Below are 22,295 nucleotides of genomic sequence, written 5' to 3'. Positions count from 1 at the left end.
CGTTTCAAGATGGTATTTCACATGGGCAGAAGTAATTATGTTTGTTTAAGATACATATTTATAACTACTCACCCGAAATGCCTGTGTGAAAAACGGTAGGAAAAATAACTACTTTTAAAGCTTTTTGATATTCTTGTTTTCAATAGCTGATTTGTTTTTATAAATTCACAATATGCACTCTTGAATAGACAAAGCTCTTGCGAATCACATTCTTAGCTGTTGAATCACGTAGTAAAACACTCTAAATGCGACACTCTTAAACAACCCTGACACAATCTGAATGAAGATAGAACACGATCACCTTGAGCCATCATTTTGATGTCGATATACATTCAGCAATGGCTATTGCATGCGCTTGTAGTCTCCATAATCCACTGGATGCGAAGAAGTCTTTTCTGTGCCTCTTTTCCTTGGGCAATTGAGGCAACAGTCAGAGCTGCCAAATGCCACATTAAAAGAACCTCCGTTAGGTCCTTCTAAGTCATCATGATTTTTCTTTGTTAAAACTTACAATGCACCATGAGATGAAAGAAAAAAGATCGGAGCAGGCTCACATGGCCAATATATCGCGCTTTTTTGTGTGTGGTGCAGTGTTTTGACAAGGTAATCATTAAAAGGTAATGGCGAAAGCTACGTTACACACGAGCAGCACTCCAATATACCGCAAAGGTAAAAATGGATACTACAGGTGGGTGAGGCAGTTGAAGTCACATGAATTGGCCTTGTTGTCGACGATGGACCCTTCAACACTTTCGAGGCAGGGTTTGGTTATTGAACTCTTATGGCACTAACCACGTGGCACTCGAAGAACTGAAATTAACATGCGATGTCTCAATATCGCATTCGAAAAGTCAGTCATCGTTGACAACGACGACGTCGAAGCCCCCTTAGATTAAGGAATCAAATTATATTTGACCAGTGTGGCTCACCAATGAGATGAGGGAAGGATGGAAAAGGAGAACGTGTAATGGAAAACCTTCATATTCCACCACAACTAAAGAATCACAGAACGTGGCAAGTTAGCAAAATCATTATATTGATTTAACAAAAAATATTTATTAAACGTCAGATGCCTTAATTGGGGGGTCTGCAGTCATTAAAATCGCTGCATAATCCAATAACAATTCCTAAGAGCCAACCAGGAAGCAAAGAGCGTGAGCATCATAAGCGGTGCCCTGCGTATTTCAAGCTGTACGTGACTACAAAGTGAAGTACAATGTTCGCGTAATGTTCCAAGTTGATCAAGGGGCCTCGGCCTACTTTTCACGGTTGGTGAAATAATAAACAATACGAAAAAAAGGGGGGAGGGGGGGGGGGGCTGTAGATAGGTGTGATCTACAAGGTAGGTAAAATGCTAATCAAGTGTAACATAATGACCCAGAATCTAGTACTCGCAGCACCACGTGACAGTGGCATTTAGCCGATCCTGTTTCATTTTCCCAATATCTTAATGACCCGCTATTGGCAGTTCTTGTGCTCTAGGAGGCGGCCAATCGTTTTGTTTTATGGCCATACAAGCACCAAAAAAAAAATCCAATACTACCTTAAACAAAATGTTTTGACTAGCCACTTACATTACGATCGAGATCGTATTACGATGTGGGGCCCGTTCTACCTCATGTGTGATCAGCAATACTACAATACAGAGGGTTAACCTACTACCAACGTTACCAGACCATGAACGCTGCTTCCACGCGAATATACCCCCGTCCCCCTCCCCATTCTTTCTCGCACAAAGGTCTGCCTCCCTTCACTCAAAGCGCCAGGTGAGGGGAAATGACTGTTAAAGCAGCTAGTTTACTCCGTAGAACGCACAGGTTTTCAAGCACAGCCTCTAGATGGCGCTTCAAACAGAGGGTGGCGGAACTTTAGAGGGGGAAAAGGAGTTTGCTTTTTCGCGGGAGTGACGCAACTGAACTGGTCTACTAACGTTGCCTACTTACTACTCAGGACAGACTGCCCCCACCTGATAAGTTAATCTTCTGAAAGCCCAAAAGAACACACGACACACAAGGGATACCGCAGTCGGCAGTTGTAGAATCTGGTGACGTGCGTCTTGGAGGTCCGCGACTGCAGTTTTGAGCACCCTACACAAGCGTCCTACACGCACACACGCACACACGCACATGCACCCACAGACGTTGTTGCCGCAGATAAAAAGAAAAAAAAAAAGCTAAAACAGTCCCAGTGCACTATATTTGTACTGCTGATGCAGATACGTCCAAAGAACGACACAACCGTAAAGAACCGCTCTCCACGCTTTCATCAAGGACGACCAGCTTGAAGAATACCACACACTTATGTCACCAAGAAAAGGGAACTAAAGCCGTCGAAGGTGTAAGCCCGTTTGTTTCTAGCGTATTTTCTAAATTCCTTACATTGGTTTGCTTTCTTTTATCTTCTCCATTTTCAGTCTTCAGTCGCTAAATGCAATAGTTGGATCATACAAGAACATACATTTGCAGTAAAGCAATGCGAACAATAATGTAAACGAAGTAGACAAGTGTATTTGGATCATTGCCCACTCTAAAACATTCTTTGTGTGTCTAATTTCCCGCAGATCACTAAGAGACCCAATTACAGTGATCTACAAAGGACGCTTTGCGAATGCCGAGGCCGAAAATAAGTTTTGGACCTAAAACTGCAGTCCGCGATATGGCATTTAGGCTTGGCATGAGCGCGTGAAATGACGAGCTCAGTGCTACATCGTACACTTCATCCCAGGCTATATTCGCAGATTAAAAGTCTCATTTTCCCCCTAATGTGCTTCAACATCCCCACGATCTTTATCATAAAAGTGGAAGATCCGAAATTATGTTGATGCTTAGCATAGCCCCGAACATCTCATTATCGCTCCACAGCCAATGAGATTGCTGCATTTTACGATACCAGTGCCAAAGACCCAATCACAAAGTAGAAAGTGTGAACATAAAAAACCACGCACAGCGTTCTTTACGTTCTCGGTTACTATATAATTCACAACTACCTCCCGTGATTTGACAGTGTGTCAGGGAGAATATTGAAATCGGCTCTCAAGGAATGGACTGTATAACATGGCGGCTGGGATAAATAAAAAAAAAAAAAGATAATGTAATAAAATTAAAATAATACAATTATTTTACCACACTCTAAGAAATTTGGAGCGTCTGCATGTCCCGCAAAGCACTTTGTAGGGCCAATCGCTGAAATCTGCGGAGGGCGCTCGGCCAATCACAGGGCAGGTAATAAGATAATATAACATTATCATAATCATAATCTTCTGACCCATGGTAGAGTATACACTGGCATTTTCAATTGGCACTTTTCGTATTGTACCTAGCAGTTAAAGAGACTATAAAATGCGGCTCCGCATAACCCAAAAACGCGGTGGCGGAGGTACAATACTGATACAACCTTGTGACCCCCGCATGACACCTGCTGACACGTGCTGACCGGGTCGCAAGAGGGTAAATGCTGTTGAAATCAATATCGCTGCACTGAAAACGTCAATGCCGATATATATTAAAGGTCGACCCCCCCTGCCTTAGGAAGGTGAGCCAGTGTCTTTAAATATGTATATCTTTTAGACAGTCTGACTAAGTTCCTTTTACGCTTGTCTGCGCTCGTGACTTCGCTGTTTATCTACCTTCGGCATAGAAATCGATTTGACGAGATTCGCTCGGCACCCTGAAAGGTGTATTCCTTCAAAGTATGACCGATAACTTAGTGCGTGCGAGGAAAGTAAATGCATCGTGTTGTGTAAAAGTCCTTTACACAATCAGTGATCGAATTTCGCTAGAACAGTTCTTGAGGTGGTCAAAGCTTCCCACGGATGCTTTAATTTGTGCGTGTTATTTATTTTTAGAAATAGTGAAACTCAACTCGGTGTAGCTTCAGCTAGCATGTTTACATGGCAATACCGTTAGGGAAGACAGTTTTATTTACTTTATTTCAAAGGCCGGCGATTCGAGATGCAATACAAAATCACATCGTGATAATGTTTACCCGAGAAAAAGATGGTCGTGGAATTTCGGTCCCCATCTTTTGTATAGCTCGTTTGATTTATCATTTGGCAAAAAAAGTCGGGTACCGCTCGTCAAAATGAACACACAGAAGCGTAAAAAAAAGAAATTTTAACTAAATTTACCACTGAAATTATATTTCAAAACGAGCAAACTTAGAACCTTTCATATTCTGACAAATAAAATAACTATCCTTTGAACGTCCAACACACACACACACACACAAAAAGGAAATCGTTGTGCGTTCGTCTCATTTCGCAAGTTTATAAATTTTTCCCCGAGATAAATTTTATACCAAATCACCGATGAAAATCCAAACCAAAATAACTCAATACACTTCGCACACAAGCATACTAGTGAAGTATGACGAAGAAGTGTGTGAGTTCTCAGCTTTGTCACTAACTGGGATCCTTCTTTTCTTAGAGGGAATAAAAGCGTACCCAGACCGCCTTCTTTGGGGGGTTATATTAAATCAAGAAAAACCCAGGACGAAACCAAGAGGCGGAGGACGTCCACACGCACATTACCGCAAAGTAGTGGGCCATCACAGCGCGGCTCTGCACGGTAGATTTTGTCGACGCAATTTGGTGGCGACCTTAATATTGAAAACCTCCCGCCATTACGGGAATGACCGTCACACCCTGCATCTTTTATGTGGCACGCAGGAGACGGTTTCCTGCCCCCCCCCCCCCCCCCCCCCCCGGCCTCCCCAAGTAATGTTGCGTGTAATGAACTCCCCATTTAATACATTGTGATGATCGCGTAATACTGTGAGCGCAGTCTGCGGACGGGATATCGAGCTATTTTGCATTTAAAAGGATTAATCGGGACAACTCTCGAGAAGTGCCACTCATAAGATAGTCACTGAGAACTTAATAAAGGCAGGGCTTGGTGAACCCCAAGTATTTTATATTATCTGTCCGCAGCCAATAAAAATGTAACATCAGTCAATTAAAAAAAAAAAAAGAAAGAAGAACGAACTGCCAAGCAAGAAGCGCGAACGTTATAATCCCCACTCTGTGCTACCCGAGCTGCCCGCGACTGTAATCCTCGTTATCACGCGCCACATGCTATCACAACAGCAAAGTGCCACTGGTGTTATTACAAACTCATGACAAGGTGTTCTCTTGCAACCCACGACGTAAATATTCGATCATGTTTCATTTGCATGAACTTCTCTCGTTCACTGCTGCAAACTGCATTTATATTCATAAACAAAAGAGAAGGAAAAAATATTTATAAGTTTTTTTTTCGTTACTTAACATTTGGTTCTTTGTCATTATTGAACTTTAAGCTCATCATCCCGAGCAAGTATTCAATACTTTCACGTTTTACACCTCGCACAATCTTGTCACAAAATATGTTACCATCTTATCTATTTGTGACAACCACTTCTAAGCATTTGATTTAATTTAAAGCTACTTTGTACTTTTTTTCTTCAAGACAGAAAGTGAAAAACCTCAGAAGACCGAAGCCTGTACACAATGCAGTTTATCGTCTTGTGTTTGGGCGATGCACGGCCCACCGAACTCTTTGGTTTCTGTGCCAAAAAAGGAGGATATCAAAGACAAAAACCACAGAGGTCATCCATTATTACAAAAAAAAAAAAAAAAAAAAAAACACTTTTTTTTTTGCTTTTGTTTTAGGAATAACGAGAAAGAATTGAACCGCTGGCTTGCGGCGCGTTTCGTAAGACGACCTGTCCTGAGGCCATTTTTAGAGCAAACGACTAATGCGGAGATGCGTTCTACCGATTTCCAAGACAATGCGCACCCTTGATTGTGGCCGTCAAATAAGCGAATCTGCGGAGCAAATCTTACAATAAAAATAGGTTGGCATTTGAAGATGTTTAGATACAAATATGTTGGCGCAAACAAGCACATACTCTATTTTCAACTCGAAGGGTCTTGCCAAGAAGACTACCGAGGGGAATGCCGTTTGCTGTCAGCCTCTCGGTAAAGAGATTTGTTGCCAGAAAATGCTGTAAGAAACAAATTCCAATGACTCGAAGGAAAGTAAATATAACTGTAATTATCAACGAATCGCACGCGGATCCGTCAAGTAGGGCCGACAAGGTCATCCAATCTTCTAGCGTAAAAGAGCGGCAGTCATTTCAGCGTTGGCCACACGCTAGCTTTACCTCCAAGCATAGACGGATGTTACCAACAATAGTTGTAAGACAGAAACTCAATTACTCTTACAAACAAAGGAATGATGGCCGAAATTCTAAACGAATCGTGTGCGGTTCTCTCGTAAAGGGTGGTCAAGGTCATCCAGTCTTCTAGCGGTAAAGAGCGGCGGTCGCTCCGGCGTTGGCGACGCCAGCGGCGCCTTCGGACAGCGACCACTCAGACAGAAGCCCTCTTCATCATAAGCGCATCCAGCGGCAGCAGTACGTCGTCGTGGACGGTGGACGACTCGGCGGGGGACGGCGAGTACCTCAGCGAGTACCTCTGCTGCTGCTGCGAGGCCTGCCTAGAGCCCCCGCCGCCCCCGTGCGCGTAGCAGGTGCACGAGCATACGGACGTCACGTCGTCCGTGTCCGAGTGGTCCCCTCCCCCGTGGCCCGAGATGACGCTACCGTTGGCGGTGATGACATCGCCTTCTAGTCGCACGGCTTCCTGGGCGGCGCACTGGGCCTCGGCCTCGTCCCGGCGCTCGTCCTCGGTGTTCATGGTGAGGAAGCGGAGCACCAGGAGGTTCATGGCGGCAGAGACGACCGAGAGGCCGAACAGGATAAAGACCAGACTGAAGGCGACGTACTCCGGCTTCTGTTTGAGGGCGCCTTCCTTCTGGAGCGCCACGTAGTCGCCAAATCCTATGGTGGTGAGCGTGATGAAGCAGTAGTAGAAAGAGTCGAAGTAGTCCCAGCCCTCGTAGGCGGAAAAGGCGGCCGCACCCGTGGTCATTACCACAGTGCTGAGCACGGACACCAGGCAGACCAGGTTGGTCTCGGACACGTCCGTGTTGCGCATGCGCAGGCAGCGCTTGCCGTGCTTGAGCAGGTAGCCGACGAAGGTGTTGAGCCGCTCACCGATGCTCTGGAACATGACCAGGCCCAGGGGGATACCGACCAGGGCGTAGAACATGCAGAAGGTCTTGCCTCCCCAGGTGGCCGGTGTGGAGTGGCCGTACCCTGCGAACAGGAAGAGCGCCAAGTCAAGATCAGACGCTGCAACCTTGGGACTGTGTTCCGTGCTATTAAAGGAATCACGCAACAAGACTGATTTCTAATTTTACAAATCATATATTGCCTAGCGAACACAAAGAAACTGACCCATGAGAAAGCCAAATAAAACATTTTTTAGTATGAATTTTTGAAAGTGAGTGAGAGCAATTTTATATTATTTTTGTGAACGCTTTTTTTCTTTCTTTCTTTAGCTGTCGTGTTTTTGTTTTTCTCCAGCTCGTGCCGCCATTAGCCATCACAGCCACACACATGGGCTGCAACGCTTAGAGAAAATTCTGTTCACCCGACCCAAAAGCTAGGCGGTTTTTGTCAAAACACTAAATGGACCACGGACTGCATGGTTGGTGCCGAACCCAAACCAACTGGTGACGCAGCGCTCGCGTCCAATCAGCGAGCCACATTCAGCCGCCCTGACGAAAAGAATTTGAGCAATTAAGACAAAACGACATGCTGTAAAACCTCAAATGTTCGCGAGCCCTTAATTTTAGCAAATTTTTCGAATTGAATTCGAATTGGCCGCGATTTGACTGATTTGCGAAAATAAGGGGTTTACTGTAATTAAACGTTTGGTTTGTTGGTTAGTAAAAAAAAAATCCACTAGATTTTTGTATACTTTTAGTTTTATGCAAAACCGAAAACGGACCCCTGTCCTCTGCTCTATAAATATCCAGGATTATTTTTATCACTATTTATAAACATACAACATTAATTTTATGATCTCTTTAAGAATAAATTAGTTTAACATTTGCCCACGAGCTGTGGGCGACAGCCGTAAAATTCCATAAGAACGCCCACCCAAAATTAAGGGATAAACGCGGCAAAATATGGGGTGGCCGATCTCTGAGAATGCGCCAGAAAAGTTTTCAAAACATAAATTATGAACACGGAGGCACCCGCTACAAACTACTGTAGTTTCAAGGGTATCAATATATAATAAGTTAATCGCAATAGGACAAAAAAAACAAAAAACGGGAACAGGATGGGAATTCGCATATCATGGGAGAGGATTCCGCAGGTCGCGGATGCAGCAGATCCGCGTTTCACTATGCGGTGTACAGTGAAACGCGGATCTGCTGCTCTTCGGTGTACCATGTTTCGGTGTACCACTGAAACATGGTACACCGAAGAGACTGGTATACTAAGACTGCCTTCGTACCGTTCTTTTTATATAAATCGTACTGACAAACGCGGTGGTGGTTTAGCGATACTGACAAAGTATATTCTTTGTAAATTAAAAAGTGATTACAGTGTTACCACTCCGGATTACGAAATGCTGTGTATACGTAATAATAAGCATATTTTTTGCAGCGGTTTACAGACCACCAAAGGGCAACGTGGAGTCGTTTTTTGCATTTTTAAGATCTTTTTTAGTTTTGTTAATAAAGAAAATTGCATTATAATATGTGGTGGGGATTTTAACATTAATATGTGTGCTGATACCGCTGTAAAAAGGACTTTAGAATCGCTAATCAGTGCAATTGGCTGTGCAATTGTTATCAATAGGCCTACACGTATTACTCTTTTATCGGAAACGCTAATAGATCTGTTCATTTCGAATAGCTCTGTTGAATATATAAAGGCCGGTGTCATTGGTTGTGATCTGAGTGACCAAATCCCTATATTTATTTCTCTTAAAAACGTCTCGAAAAAGATCTGCAAAACGAAGCGGGCGCTGACTAAAAAAATAACTTTAGATCGACTAGACGCCTTCGAGATCGCTGTCTCAAAGACAGATTGGAATAGTATACTCTGCGAACTTAGTGCCGATGGTGCTTACAACACTTTTATTGAATTATTTCTAACTTTGTATAAGACATAATTTCCTTTCACACTTATAAAAACAAATAAACGCATAAGAAAACCTTGGATAACTCCTGAGATACTTTGTAAAATGAACACAAAAAAGTCTTATGTGGTAAATTCGCAGTCAAGAGACAAGAATGATCTATCAATATTCAAAAACTATCGCAACAACTTAACGAAAGAGCTACGGCGTGCGAGACTAGCGTTATCATTTCGATATATGTTCAAAGCCGCACAGGGTCGTGCAGACGTCACGTGGAAGCAGCTAAACTCTCTTTATCATCGTGATCGCCCATCCAGTTTTATTGAAAGAGAGAGAGAGAGAGAGCAACTTTAATGGGTCTCCTGCAGTAACCCCTATCATCCCACCCTCTCAGGTGGGTTCTTGGGGCGACGTGGCCGGACGTCTTCTTAGCGGGGAGAGCCGCTCGCGGCGGGCTTCAGCGTACTCGGGTTAACCCTTTCTGCTTCCATCCCGTCCGGTCGCTGCTTCTCGAGTGCCGCTAGGATCTGCTGGACGGCCGTGTGTTGGACGTCGTAGTCTTCGGATCTCTTCGCCTCCTCCATGAGGGGCGGGAGAACGTCTGCACTGTTGTCCGCGTTCGCGCATTCGCAGTCTTCCAGGATGTGGGCCAACGTGGCCCTTTCCTTCCCGCACAGTCTGCATAAGTCTGTTACGTATACCTCCGGCCACAGGTGCTTTGCTAACACTGGGGTTATCACGGAGTTAGTCTGTAACTGGCGGAATACCACCGCCTCCTCCCGCGTCAGACGGGGGTGGGGCAGGGCCATCGTTCTTCTGGCTAACCGGTACCACAGGGTTACCTCGTTGTAAGCGTCCATGGTGTCCTTCTCGGGGCGATCCACCACGTCGGCGGCGGCCGTTACCGGGGCGCGGCCGGCGAGTCCACGCGCCACGGAGTTGGCCGTCTCGTTGTGGTTGGTGAGCCCCAGCGAGCCCGCCACTTCCGCGCCCGCGTGGGCGGGAAACCACTTTATCACCGCACTGGTGATGACTCCGTTGACTTCGGCCTTTCGCAGGATGCGCGCTGGCGCACTGCACACTCGCTGTTTCGCAAAGTTGCGCACTGCCGTTCGCGAGCCGCACAACACCGTCTTCGTTCTGGGGTCCGCGATGGCGAGGGCTACCGCCACTTCTTCTGCCTGGCTGGGCACAGTGGTTCGCACGCTGGCCGCCATCCTGATCTCACCCGTTTTGGCTCCGATCACGCTGACGCTGAAGGCGTCGCCGATGTTCTTGTAACTGGCCGCGTCCACGAACACGGCTCCCTCATCGCCGGCGTGTAGCGCGATCAGCGCCTTGGCTCTCGCCTCTCTTCTTTCTTGATGGAATGTGGGAGTCATGTTCCACGGGATTGAGCTCACGACGATGTGCTTGCCCAGCTCCCGCGGTATCTGCTCCTGCATCCGGTGGTCGTCTTCCTTGGCTCCGATGCCTAGTTGTTTGAGGATAGATCTGCCGGTCCTGGTTCCCGACAGTCTGGTGAGCTGCGCCGTCTGCTGTGCCTCGGCGATCTCTTCCAGGCTATTGTGGAGTCCCAGGGCTTCGAGCTTCTGCGTGCTCGTGCATCCTAGGAGTCCTAATGCTGATTTGTAAGCTTTGCGGATCATCGCGTCGATCTTCTTCCGCTCGCACTGCCGCCAATTATGGAAGGCGGCGACGTAGGTGATATGGCTCATCACGAAGGCTTGAATCAGTCTGACGAGCCTTGCTTCCTTCATCCCGCTTCTTCTATTGGCGACGCGGCGTATGAGACGCAGTGCCGTGCCGGTCTTAGCTTCGAGCTTGGAGACCGTTGCCCCGTTGACTTTGCTGCGTTCGATGATCATGCCCAGCACTCTAATCTTGGCTACCTCGGGGATGATGTGCCCCCCTTGCGTTCGTATGCGGATTTTATCGCAGTCTCGGATAGTTTGCTTCTTGCGGCTCGCTCCCCTGGGTGGAATCACCATCAGCTCCGACTTTGCGGGGGAACACACCAGCCCCGATCCCTTCAGTTGGTCCTCTATCGTTTTTACTGCTTCTTGTAGTGTATTCTCTATGTGGCCGTCGCTGCCGCCGGTGACCCACAGCGTCACATCGTCGGCATAAACCGTGTGGCGTACCCCATCGACGCTCCGCAGCCGGTTGGCGACTTCGATCATGACTAAGTTGAAGAGCAGCGGAGAGATTACCGCGCCTTGTGGTGTCCCCTCGCTGCCGAGCGTTTTCTCTGGTAGTTGGAGATCCCCGGCGCAGATGTGAGTCGTGCGGTCGGTCAGAAAATCCCGAATGTAATTGTAAGATCTCTGTCCCATGTTCAGGTGCGACACTTGGGCGAGGATCGCAGAGTGCCGGACTTTGTCGAAGGCGCTCTGCAGGTCCAGGCCCAGTATTGCCCTGTTGTCGCTGGTGTGAGTTTCGTAGTCTACTATCTCCTTCTTGAGTTGGAGCATGGCGCCTTGCGTTCTAAGCTTGCTTCGAAAGCCGACGAGAGAATCCGGGTAGAGCTCTGCCTCTTCGAGGTACTGTTGCCATCTGGTCATTAAGATGTGCTCTAGCAGTTTACCCACGCACGATGTTAAGGATATTGGGCGTAGATTCTCGATGTCGGGCGACTTGCCTGGTTTCGGAATGAGGATGGTTTTGGCTTCCTTCCACTGGCGTGGTAGCTTGCCGGCCCTCCAGCATTTATTGAAGTACGCCGTCAGTGCCGTCACGGCCGCGTCGTTCAAGTTTCTGAGCGCTTTGTTGCTGACGCGGTCCGGGCCCGACGCCGAACGCCTGTTCAGGTCTTGCATCGCATTTCGGACCTCCCATTCCTCGATGTCTTGGTCAACCTTGATGTTCTCTGCCCCCTGGTATTCTGGGTGCTTTTCCTTTGGGGAAACCGGGAGGTATTTGGCGTCGAGTCTCCTCTTCACCTCCGCTTCCCCTTGTGTATAATTCTGCTGAGCTTGTACTGTTGTTCTCCCTTGGTCTGGGTGTCGTCGAGGAGGTGCCGGAGCAGTCGCCACGTCTTGCCCAGATGGAGTTGGCCGTCCGCCTCTCTGCACGTTTGCTCCCACTGCTGCCGGCCGAGCTCCTTGCTGTGTTTCTCTATTTCCCTGTTGATTTCCGCGATCTTTTTGCGGAGCCTTCTGTTTGTTCGTTGTTGGTTCCACCTTCTCTTGAGGGCAGTCTTCGCCTCGATGAGGTGGGCCAATCTGCTGTCCATTTCGTGTATGTCTTCGTCCGTTTCTATCTCTGTCGTCACCTCCTCGGTCGTTTCTACTATCGCCTTCGACCACGCTTCTATATCTTCAATGTTACCATGCTGGCTTGGGAGCTGACACCGAAACTCCTCCCAGTTCGTGTATCTGTGTGTTCGTTTCTCTTGGCTTGCACCGTTTTATTGAAAAAATTATGCATAACGGCACTGAACTTACTAATTGTTCATTGGCAAATGCTTTCAACGAACATTTTGTAAATGTTGCGAGTACGTCTGCAACATATAATGCTGCTATTTTTAGCGATAAAAGAAACAGTGACACGATATTTTAGACCCTGTGGTAGAACCAGAAGTGTTGAGTGTACTATTTCAGCTTAAAAATAGTGGAAGCTGTGACGTAGATGATATTCAAATAAGGCCTGTAAAGCACGTGATTCATCTGTTAGCACCTGTGATAACTCACATATTTAATATTTCTCTACACTCTAAAAAAATGTGTGCGTCTGCTTTCACGCACAACACTCGGAGAGCCAATCACCGCCACTTACGGAGGCAGCTTAGCGAATGACATTGCCGAAACATATGTTTAGACCAAAAAACGCAGTCTGAGTTGTGACATTAAGCAATGCAAAGCGTCACGCTTGCAATGCTTAGTCACAACTCAGCCTGCTTTTTTTGGTCTAAACATATGTTTCGGCATTGTCATTCGCTGAGGTGTCTCCGTAAGTTGCGGTGATTGGCTTTCCGTGTGTTGTGCGGAAAAGCAGACACACGGGCTTTTTTTTTTTAGAGTGTAGCCACAGGAGTATTTCCTAAGCGAATGCAGATTGCTAAAGTCTCAGTTTTGCATAAAAAAGGAAGCGTAAATGAAATGGGGAATTACAGACCTATCTCAATTTTGCCAGTGTTTCTCAAGGCACTCAAAAAAGTCATTCATACCCAATTAACCAACTTTTCTAATAGGTATGACTTGGTAACAGCGTCGCAGTACGGTTTTAGAAAGCATAAATCTACAGAATCTGCCCTACTCGTTCAAAAAGAATTCATTTTGCAAAGCTTTGAAAACAAAATGATGGCCCTTGGAGTATTCATAGACTTTACTAAAGCTTTCGACTGTCTCAATCATCAAATTCACCTTTCTAAATTAGATAATTATGGAATTCAAGGGCACGCTTTAGAGTTAATACGGTCGTATCTGGGGCATCGGATGCAATATGTCAGTATTAATGACAACTCCTCCACCATAAAACCTCTCCTTTCTGGCGTACCACAGGGTAGTATTTTGGGCCCTTTCCTTTTTAATATATATGTTAATGATATCACCATTATTAACAAAAATGCAAAATTTGTCAACTACGCTGACGACACAAGTATACTCTTTACTTCAAATATTGCTGGTACCTTAATTGATATGGCAAACCTGACTCTGTCTAGATTAGAAATATGGAGTGAGAACAACGCGTTGCAAATAAATATGAAGAAAACAAAGTCGTGCTCTTTCGCCCTAACAATAAACTTGTAAACATCACAAAAGACGTAAATTTAAATTCTAGCAAAATTGGAACGGTAAAATCCTTTAAGCTCTTAGGTGTTCTCCGAGAATACTGTAAAACCCTTTATTTTCGCGGCCCCAATTTTTCGCGAATCGGTCACAGATGACATAATCGCGACCACTAAATTTCGCGAATTCCAGACGCCTGCATTGAATACATTTTGCGAATTCTTCAATTCGTGAAATTCGCGAAAATTGAGACTCACGAACATTAAGGGTTTTACAGTATGTCCTGGGAAAATTATATAAACTACCTTATTCCAAAGCTATCCCGGGCTATGGGCATGTTAAATTGTCATCGCTATATTTTGCCAGAAAAAGTAAAATTATTATTATTATATAATTCTCTATTCCACTCCCTCTTAAGTTACTGCTACTTAGTTTGGGGTACATCGGCTTTTACTAACCTAGAAAAGCTGCATGTGTTGCAAAAGAAAGCACTTAGAGCTATAGGAGATGTCCCGTTTGACTTTCATACAGCCAGCTTATTCAAAACATTTCGTGTCATAAATGTCCACACATTATATGATTACAGGCTTGCCACTAGCCTAGAAGTAGAGGAAATTAGAAATACGAACTTTTTTTTATAAATCTTGCACAAATCTCGAAACACATTCATAGTTACTCTACCCGCGGAGCTGAATGTTGGGAGGTGGTCACACCGAGAATGAACTATGGCACACAAACGTTGAATTACGCTGTTCCTAAATTATTTAATCTGTTTTTAGCTAAAGGTATTGATTGGGAGAAGTTATCGTTGAGTGAAGTGAGGTCACCCTTTTTTGACTGATGATATAGCGTAGTTTCTCTCTTTTACTCCGTGTTTTGTTCTCAATACTATGAGCTTGTTTTGGTTTTTGTTTGCCCGTCATGCCCTATATGTCAACATTGTGATAATCTAAGGTATTGTGCTTAACATGTTGTCATGGCTATCATTTTCTGTACATTTGTGTTTCTCTTTTTATTACTGTATTATTTCCCCACTCTGTCGCTGTTGCTGTAGGCGGTCAGGAACCCGTCAAGCTGTACCTCACAGCTTTATTTCCTGATCGCCACCATCATCTTATAGTGGAAATCAACACTATTATTATTATTATAAACACGCCAGAGCCCGCTACAAATTTGCATATCACAATATCGCGCGCGCAAATTCCAAAAAAAAAAGAAAAGAAGAATGCTGGATCCTGCTACGAGCTCGCATGTCACGGGAACGGATAAAGCGGATCACGGACGCAGCAGCCTCGCGTGTCACAGTGCGATATACGAATAAACACGCGGGAACCCGCTATGAACTCGCTTGTCACACGTACCGCTACCGCAGATCACGCGGTCGTTGTGACTCCCGTCAGACATCACAAGATGCCCAATGAAAATCGGGGGTCGGCGATGTTTCGGAACTTTTATGTTATAGATATTTAACCCAAAAAACGGGATGGGCGATCTCTCGGGGTAGGGCACTCATACGGGACTTTTCGCTATACGCATGGGCGGAAAACCGCTAAACACACAGACATCGTCTGCGCATGCTCTGTTGCACATCTATGGGCCACCAGCCTGGCTGTGGCTCCGGCTGTGTCTCGGTCCAAGAAACGTGAGTTTGTGAGGCTCTTACGCTCCTGATCCTGTCCATCCAGTCTGAGTAAGCACTATAGTGTTGTAGGCTCCGCAGCGACAGTGTAATACCGTTGACAGATTCTGTTTCACTCACACTAGATTTTTCGACTTCCTGATAGCCTCCTCTCTCATGCTAATTTGAAGTTTGTGAGAGTAAAAGTTTACAGCGCAACCAAGGTGCCGTGATAAATAGTTAGTTCTTACTTTACATTTTTGCACATATGAGTTGTATTTGACCTGCGCCAAAAATCTTGGGCAAGAGCCTAGTCGGGATTTTGACTGTTTTTCCCATTCAAATCCTTAAACGAAACAATGACGCAGAAAGAGAACATACAGCAGCTAGAGAACAACCGAACAGAAACCGATACGTGGTCAATGCCACGTAAAAACGGCGAAGATGAGTGTGAAAAAAGAAGAAAAAAAACGGTGAAGGCGATCTTTAATTTCATCTGAGACAAGAAAAGAAAAACTAAATTCGCAACATGATATACGTAAGGAAGGAGGAAACAAAATGAAGTAAGTACGCGCGCAATCTCGCGAAAACCTAGGATTGAGGATGAGGTTAAGCAAAAGCGGCTCGGGAATCCACTAACGATGACGTTATGCGCAGGCCTTGCGACGTCACGTGACACCGTGACCTCACACAATACTGTGACGTCACATGACACTAAATTCCCGCTGAATTTAGTGGATAATATTGTCCCCTAAATATAGTGAAAGAATTGTGGCGTACCGTGACAGTGATTATCCGCTAAATTTAGAGGATAACATTTCTGGCTAAATTTAGCGGATAACATTTCTTGGCTAAATTGAGCGGATACATTTTTTTTCCGTTTAATTAAGCGGACCACGCCGGATATTATATGCAAAGACACCGCATAATCCGCCTCAAAACCTTGCCAATACCGGCTACCGTCGTACAAACGACCACACACACACACACGCACACGCACACACACACACAGACACACAAAAACACCAATACGCAATCTCACTCGGCTTTCCTCTTTATACAGTTTTCGCAGCGTTGAAAGTTAACCAGCTTGCCTGCGCGCTTTTATAGTTCTTATACAAGTCGTCATTCCAAAACTTCCGGATGTGCACGCCTTCGGTGTAATGTGTCGACTCGCAACGTCCCATCATGCTCTTTCGCTCATGGAACGTTATCATCAACTATAGTAACGTTGGTTACCATCCTGCAACCCCCGGGCGTCGCGGAAGTCGCTTAATTTAACGACGCGGAGCTAGACAAGTCACAACGCATGCACGATTGCACACAGTTCCGGCTAATAGGGAAGGAACTAATCTGTAGCCTCGGCCCTCAAGCGTCCGGTTCTCTCTCTTAAGAGTGTGGGTTGTGCTGGTTAAGGACGCGAACGGCATTTGCGAGAATCTCAATCGTTTTTCATGCTGTCTTCAATTTTAAGCCTCGAAGACGTCTGCCAACAAGCGTAAAAAGCTTAGTGCGCACTAAAGATTATCTGGAAAATAATAAACAGCAGAGGATACACGAGTAACTCTGACAGCCTGAAAGACGCTGGTCGTAATATTAGGGTCACGTTTCTTAATTCGTGATTCGTTCATCGGCACAAAAGAGACTAAAAATCACCGAGAGTACAGTATTCAACAATAAGAAAGACCCATTCGACGATGCAATTTCGAGAGGCTTTGCAGGATTGGTTTTGGTCGGACCCACATTGGGCCCGGGGTAAGGAAATCAACTAAGCTTCGTTCTACATTCACGATCTATAAGGCTCTAAATGTAAAGTGCTAATGGCGAACGCATGCTTAGCACCGCCACGTAATCTGTTAGTCCGAAAAGGGTCTTACATGGCTGAAGACGGGTCTGTTTACTTGGCAATGCTCACCCAAAAAACGCGAGTTGTATACGCACCAAGCACGAAGCTCAGTTGACAGCATGCAAGACTTAGCGACTCCATAAAACTGACATTCTTGAACTCGAACCCAAATAAGGCTAATACGGAGCTTTTCACCAGCAAAACCTCCCAAGCGAATTTCCGATTATAAAAACGGAGAAAAAATGCAGAAGATCGGTTGAATGATGCGGTTAAAAATATGCTTAGACTTATCGATCAGCACGAAATTAAGCTGCTTGCACTACAACACTCAGCGTTAGCACGTGAAAGGGCATGCTCAATGCCACAACGCAGACTTTAATAAGGCAAAAGCATTAACTGTCCCATGGAACGGAGCCGGCGGCGTCTTTAACTGCTGTAGCAACCGCGCACAACGCGAAACAAATTCACATGGAACCGGCGGATTCTGTAACCGCTGTAGTATTATTTCATTTATATTTATGTCCAGACTTGTACACGTTACTGAAAAATAGTAAGGAATTACATTTACAATTACTCGAGGCTAAATTGTAATTTATTACAATTACAATTACCCTCCCATGAAAGTAACTGACCGTTACCCCAAAAAGTAATCCGTTACTTTCGTGGCGTTACTTTTAACATTATTCTCCTCAAGTAAGAAACAAAGGGAAGAGAATTGTTCAAGTTCTTATTGTTGCCACCTGTTCCATTTAATAACCTTGAGTATTTTGAGCAACAGCTGGCTGTCGAAAGTCTCGTCAGACATTTTCCGTTATTTCTTACTCAATATGTCGACTGCTACGCTGAATACCATTTGAGCTGAGGCACTGGATGGGACTGCCATATTGTTCCTCACGAATGCGTCATGCTCTGCATTGAGCTTTTTCAGCGAAGCAAGGGAAGTGCTATTTACCTCGAATGTAGAGCAAAGCTTCTTCGTTGCAGCCGCTACCATAATATTCGAGAGATTTAGTAGATCCTTCCGATACCTCCGATACCCGCGATAACGGTACCCGATAACGATATGATGCATACGCAAAGACGGCGGCGAAGTATCGGATATCATTCTTTAGTAGATCGGACCGATCTACTAAAATTCTCCACTGTCTAAATCGCGAAGCTGTAGAAGTCATCAACAGCAAAACGTAGTTGTAACAGTAAGGGGATAAATAAATAATAAATAAGGTTTGGCTCGATATACTTCTTCCTTTGGTTCTGAACAGTTCGAGCCTCACTTGAGAGGTTGATGAATAAAAAAAAGTTTCCAGTATATAAATATAAGCAATAAAAAAAAAAAAGAAGGACACTCAGAACAACAATTAATTAGAGCGTCGGTTAAAACAAGGAAATGTAAACGCACGTTTGCCGTGTGTACTTTTCTTGGTGCCGTTCAAAAACGCACGGAGTACGGACCGACTGCAGTTTACTCCGGTGTTCTCCAGATAGACGTCCGCTGATGCCACGGGCTGCAAAGGGCAGAGTACTAAGTAAGCCGCGCTATGGCCCCACTCACGAATTTCACTCTCTCCTTAAGCCCAGAATATCAAGTCTACGTCAGCCACCATTATGTTTTATTTGTAAAAATATCTGCTTGAGATAAGATGCGTCCTGCTGGGGCAAAACAGGAAGAAGAAAGGAAGACTATTACCATTTTATAAGTGCTGGCAAAAAGCTGACTCACAAAAATGGTAGGAGCGTTGTCTCGTGTTGTGACATTATGAAAATGGTCCTAGAAGGACATTGTTAATTATTTTCAGTGCACTTACCGCCTCGAGCTCCTCGAAGAGGCGCACGATCACTTGGTGTCCTCCTCTCCCCGTCTTCGATCACAAAGAAAAAAACAAAGGAACTAAAAAAAAGCGGAAATGACTTGCCCCCCCCTTTTTTTTTTGTAGAATTGTTTATTTGGATTTTTTTACATTGATGTTAGGGTCTAAAAAAAAGATAGATTCAGGCAGGGGCTTGGTGTTGCAAAAAAAGGGTTTGCGGAACTGAAGAGTGCCAAGCCTCTCTTTGCGCTGGTCGATTCGCGTGACAGTGTCACTGCGCTCAACTATACAAAAAAAAAAAAAAAAAAAAAAAAAACCTTTATTTAGAATTTGGGGGGGGGGGGGGGTTGGTTCTGACAAAAAAAAATGTAACGGATTACACGGAATCCGTTACGTAAAAAATGTAACGGAATTACTTTAAAATTACTCTAGAAAATATGTAATTAATCCGTTACTAAATTACTGATAAATGTAAGGGATGACAAGTAATTTCGTTACTTGTAACGGATTACGTACAAGTCTGTTTATGTCTAAACATATTTTCAGCATCGCCATTCGCCGAGCTCACTCCATATATCCAAAGCGATTGGCTAACCCAAGTGCCTCGCGGGAAAGTGGGCGCGCACCGGATATCTTAGAGCGTGCGAAATCCCCGTCAATTTTAATTACTCGGCTCTGCTACACAATGCCAGTCCTCGCGGTACGTCAACCAACGACGCACCAAAGTGCCTCGAGATAATCGTAATGAATATACGAGTTATAATCAAACGTGACTGGTGACACGTTCCAGCAGGAAGAGCACCACGCGTCATACTCCAGACTGACCCTCGACGCATCAGAACCCCATGATGCCTATTAATATGTATGTCTCCCCCCCTCTCCACACACACACACACACACTCTTTTTTCTTTATTTACATTGCCCGCTTTCGTATTTACGTTCGTGCTTGGCCGCCCCGACAATAGACCCCTTTCAAAAGCCAGAGTCACCCTGTGGCAGTCACAAAAGCTCCAATATTGCCGCTCTCATGGCGGAAATAGGAGATCATGCTCGGCTAAATCAAAAACCCTCGATTTTACAAATCCAATTCGTTGACGTGAGAGAACCAACATCTTTTCCCCTTTCTGCTGTATGCTGGGAGAAGCTGTGTAGTGCCGCCATTAGAGCGTCGGGTTTGGCTCTGCACAGGGTGGGTAGACTGACATTATAAAAAATCCAATTAACCCCTGAAAAAAAAAAACAACAACAACAACAACAACAACAATTGATATTTAGCTGTGTTTGGACAGAAAAAAAAGTTTCAATTTGAGAAACAATTATCAAAAGCTTTGTTTTGTGATGAGCCGGGACACGGCCCCCCGTTGATTATCCGCGGGGTCTGCGTGGCTCTTCTTGAACCGTACCTCGTATGATGTTTCCTTCTCTTATCGATACCAGGACGTTTTTCAAGTGGTGGAGACACAAGCATGTTCGCTATAGAAGTTGAGGACTCCTACGTCCGTTTCCTGTTTTTTGTTTGCAACAGATAAGCCCCAAAAACGGTCGTGTTGTTTAACCACGGAAGTAGACACGGAAGAATACCGAACCTCTCTGGAAAAAATAACAAGAAAAACGCCCTTAAAACACCCCCTTTCCGTATTCGAAGAAAAATATGGCCCAAAAAACACGGAACCCCAGACACAACACACGCATCAATATATAGCAACCCCTACCCATCCGAAGAGGAGGAGCCTGCAGGATGTGCATAGAAAAAGGACCACGGGCCGAAGACATATTCCTTCTTCCGCAAACACGCGCCTCGGTCGACCAAACTTCGCCGATGTGCTGACAAAAGCCTCCCCCAAAAGACGTCCCGGCATTTTCGAGCAGAGGACCGAGCCATTCCGTGCCGCGGCGCTGGCCCTTTATACTCCGGTCATCCCTGAGCTGACAGTGCGGTGGAAGTCTACGCGCGCTCCAGGCCAATCAAACGCCTTCCTTTCGTCGCCTGACGCCGCTCCCTATACGCGTAAATACGGGACGGAAACGTGATCACGTGACGAAAGAGGGACGCGCGACTCGTCCAACGAGCACATATATCTTTGACCGCACGGTCGGCTTGCGGGTGTACGCGTATATCGAGCCCAGCGAGCCATAAACGTCGGCGCCGACGACCATCAAGAGGTCCTTCGGGGACCTCGCGGCAGTCCCAAAACTCCGTCGGCGCTTCACCTTATGCTTACGACGGCAGCTCATAAACTCTGCCCTCGTCCCGTTCTCTTCCTTTTCGCTCCAAACTTCCCCCGCATCCCGAAGTGAGGTGAGGAAGAAACAAACAGCGATAACGGTGTCGGCCGAAACGACCATCAAGCAGCCTAAACAAGAACCACCGCCATGTTGTCAAAATCTTCGTGATATTTTTGGTGGGTGCGTTTTTAGTATAGGGGACGCCTCGATCGATTTGTATGTTACGCGCAGTAAGGTTGGTTCACACATTTGTCTTTAAATGCGACCGATTCCGTTGCAACCGCTTATGATTGCTCACGATACCATCAACAAAATATTCATCGTTAATTGCAAAAAAAAGTATTTCAGTGTGTATTTAATAATTCTATAGCTTTTTTTCCCCCACAGTGTGCATGGCCTTAACTCGTCACGCAGTAAACTAGGTTGCTAGGCTGCACTCCGTTTACACTTAAAGGAAAGCTAAAAAGGTTCTTGAAGGAAACCAGTTAGAGGTAAATTCCGGAGTATTTCTATCCCGTGAATCCGAATATCACGTTCGTTTTTTTAGAAGACGTAACTAACGCGAGAAAACACGAAAACCCTCCGACCAGTCGTTACGTCTAGAGTGCCTTCATACACACGCGCGCTTTTGCTTGAATGGTGACATCTCAGCCATTTTTCCGCCCATTCGTTTTTTTATGCATTTTGAAGTGCGCGCAATCCGGTGTCACTCAGCTCGAGCGTCTAGCTTTGGCTAATGCATAGGCGCCATTTTAGCGCCCAAGTCACGCACCGAGTGCGCGAGAGCGTCACGCACTAACACATTCAGGGGAACAATGGACGTCTTCACCCTGAGACAGACAGACATGTAGGCACCCTAGTTACGTCATACGGAGACTTGTGGGCAGCCAAACGCGTGTCGCGCGTGTGGACAGCGCTTGCAATTGCAAGCATGGGAGGTTTATTCACCCGCACTGACACCAGACGTGAAGTCTTTTTTTTTTTTTTACCTTTTTTGAAAATAGCAAGACTGCGCGTACTTAGTCTTGATAGGCACTGAAGATGCACGAGAGCGTAAATTCCGAAAACTGTATATGACGTCCCGCTCCG

At 45.5% G+C, this 22,295-nt stretch overlaps 1 protein-coding gene across 1 annotated transcript in view; it reads right to left on the bottom strand.

Moving 5' to 3' along the window:
• Positions 1 to 6,265: 6,265 nt before the first annotated feature.
• The window catches only part of LOC8050663 (two pore potassium channel protein sup-9), a 114,673-nt gene continuing 98,643 nt past the window's right edge, over positions 6,266 to 22,295 (bottom strand). The window contains exon 2 of the mRNA XM_029992592.4: positions 6,266 to 7,137. Coding sequence (XP_029848452.1) covers positions 6,350 to 7,137 — 788 coding nt within the window. The 3' untranslated portion in view covers positions 6,266 to 6,349. The remainder of the gene's footprint in view (positions 7,138 to 22,295) is intronic.

Source organism: Ixodes scapularis, unplaced genomic scaffold (assembly GCF_016920785.2).
Source record: "Ixodes scapularis isolate PalLabHiFi unplaced genomic scaffold, ASM1692078v2 PGA_scaffold10__122_contigs__length_95168666, whole genome shotgun sequence".
Classification (NCBI taxonomy): Eukaryota; Metazoa; Arthropoda; class Arachnida; order Ixodida; family Ixodidae; genus Ixodes; species Ixodes scapularis.
This window is presented reverse-complemented; position numbering and strand designations above follow the sequence as displayed.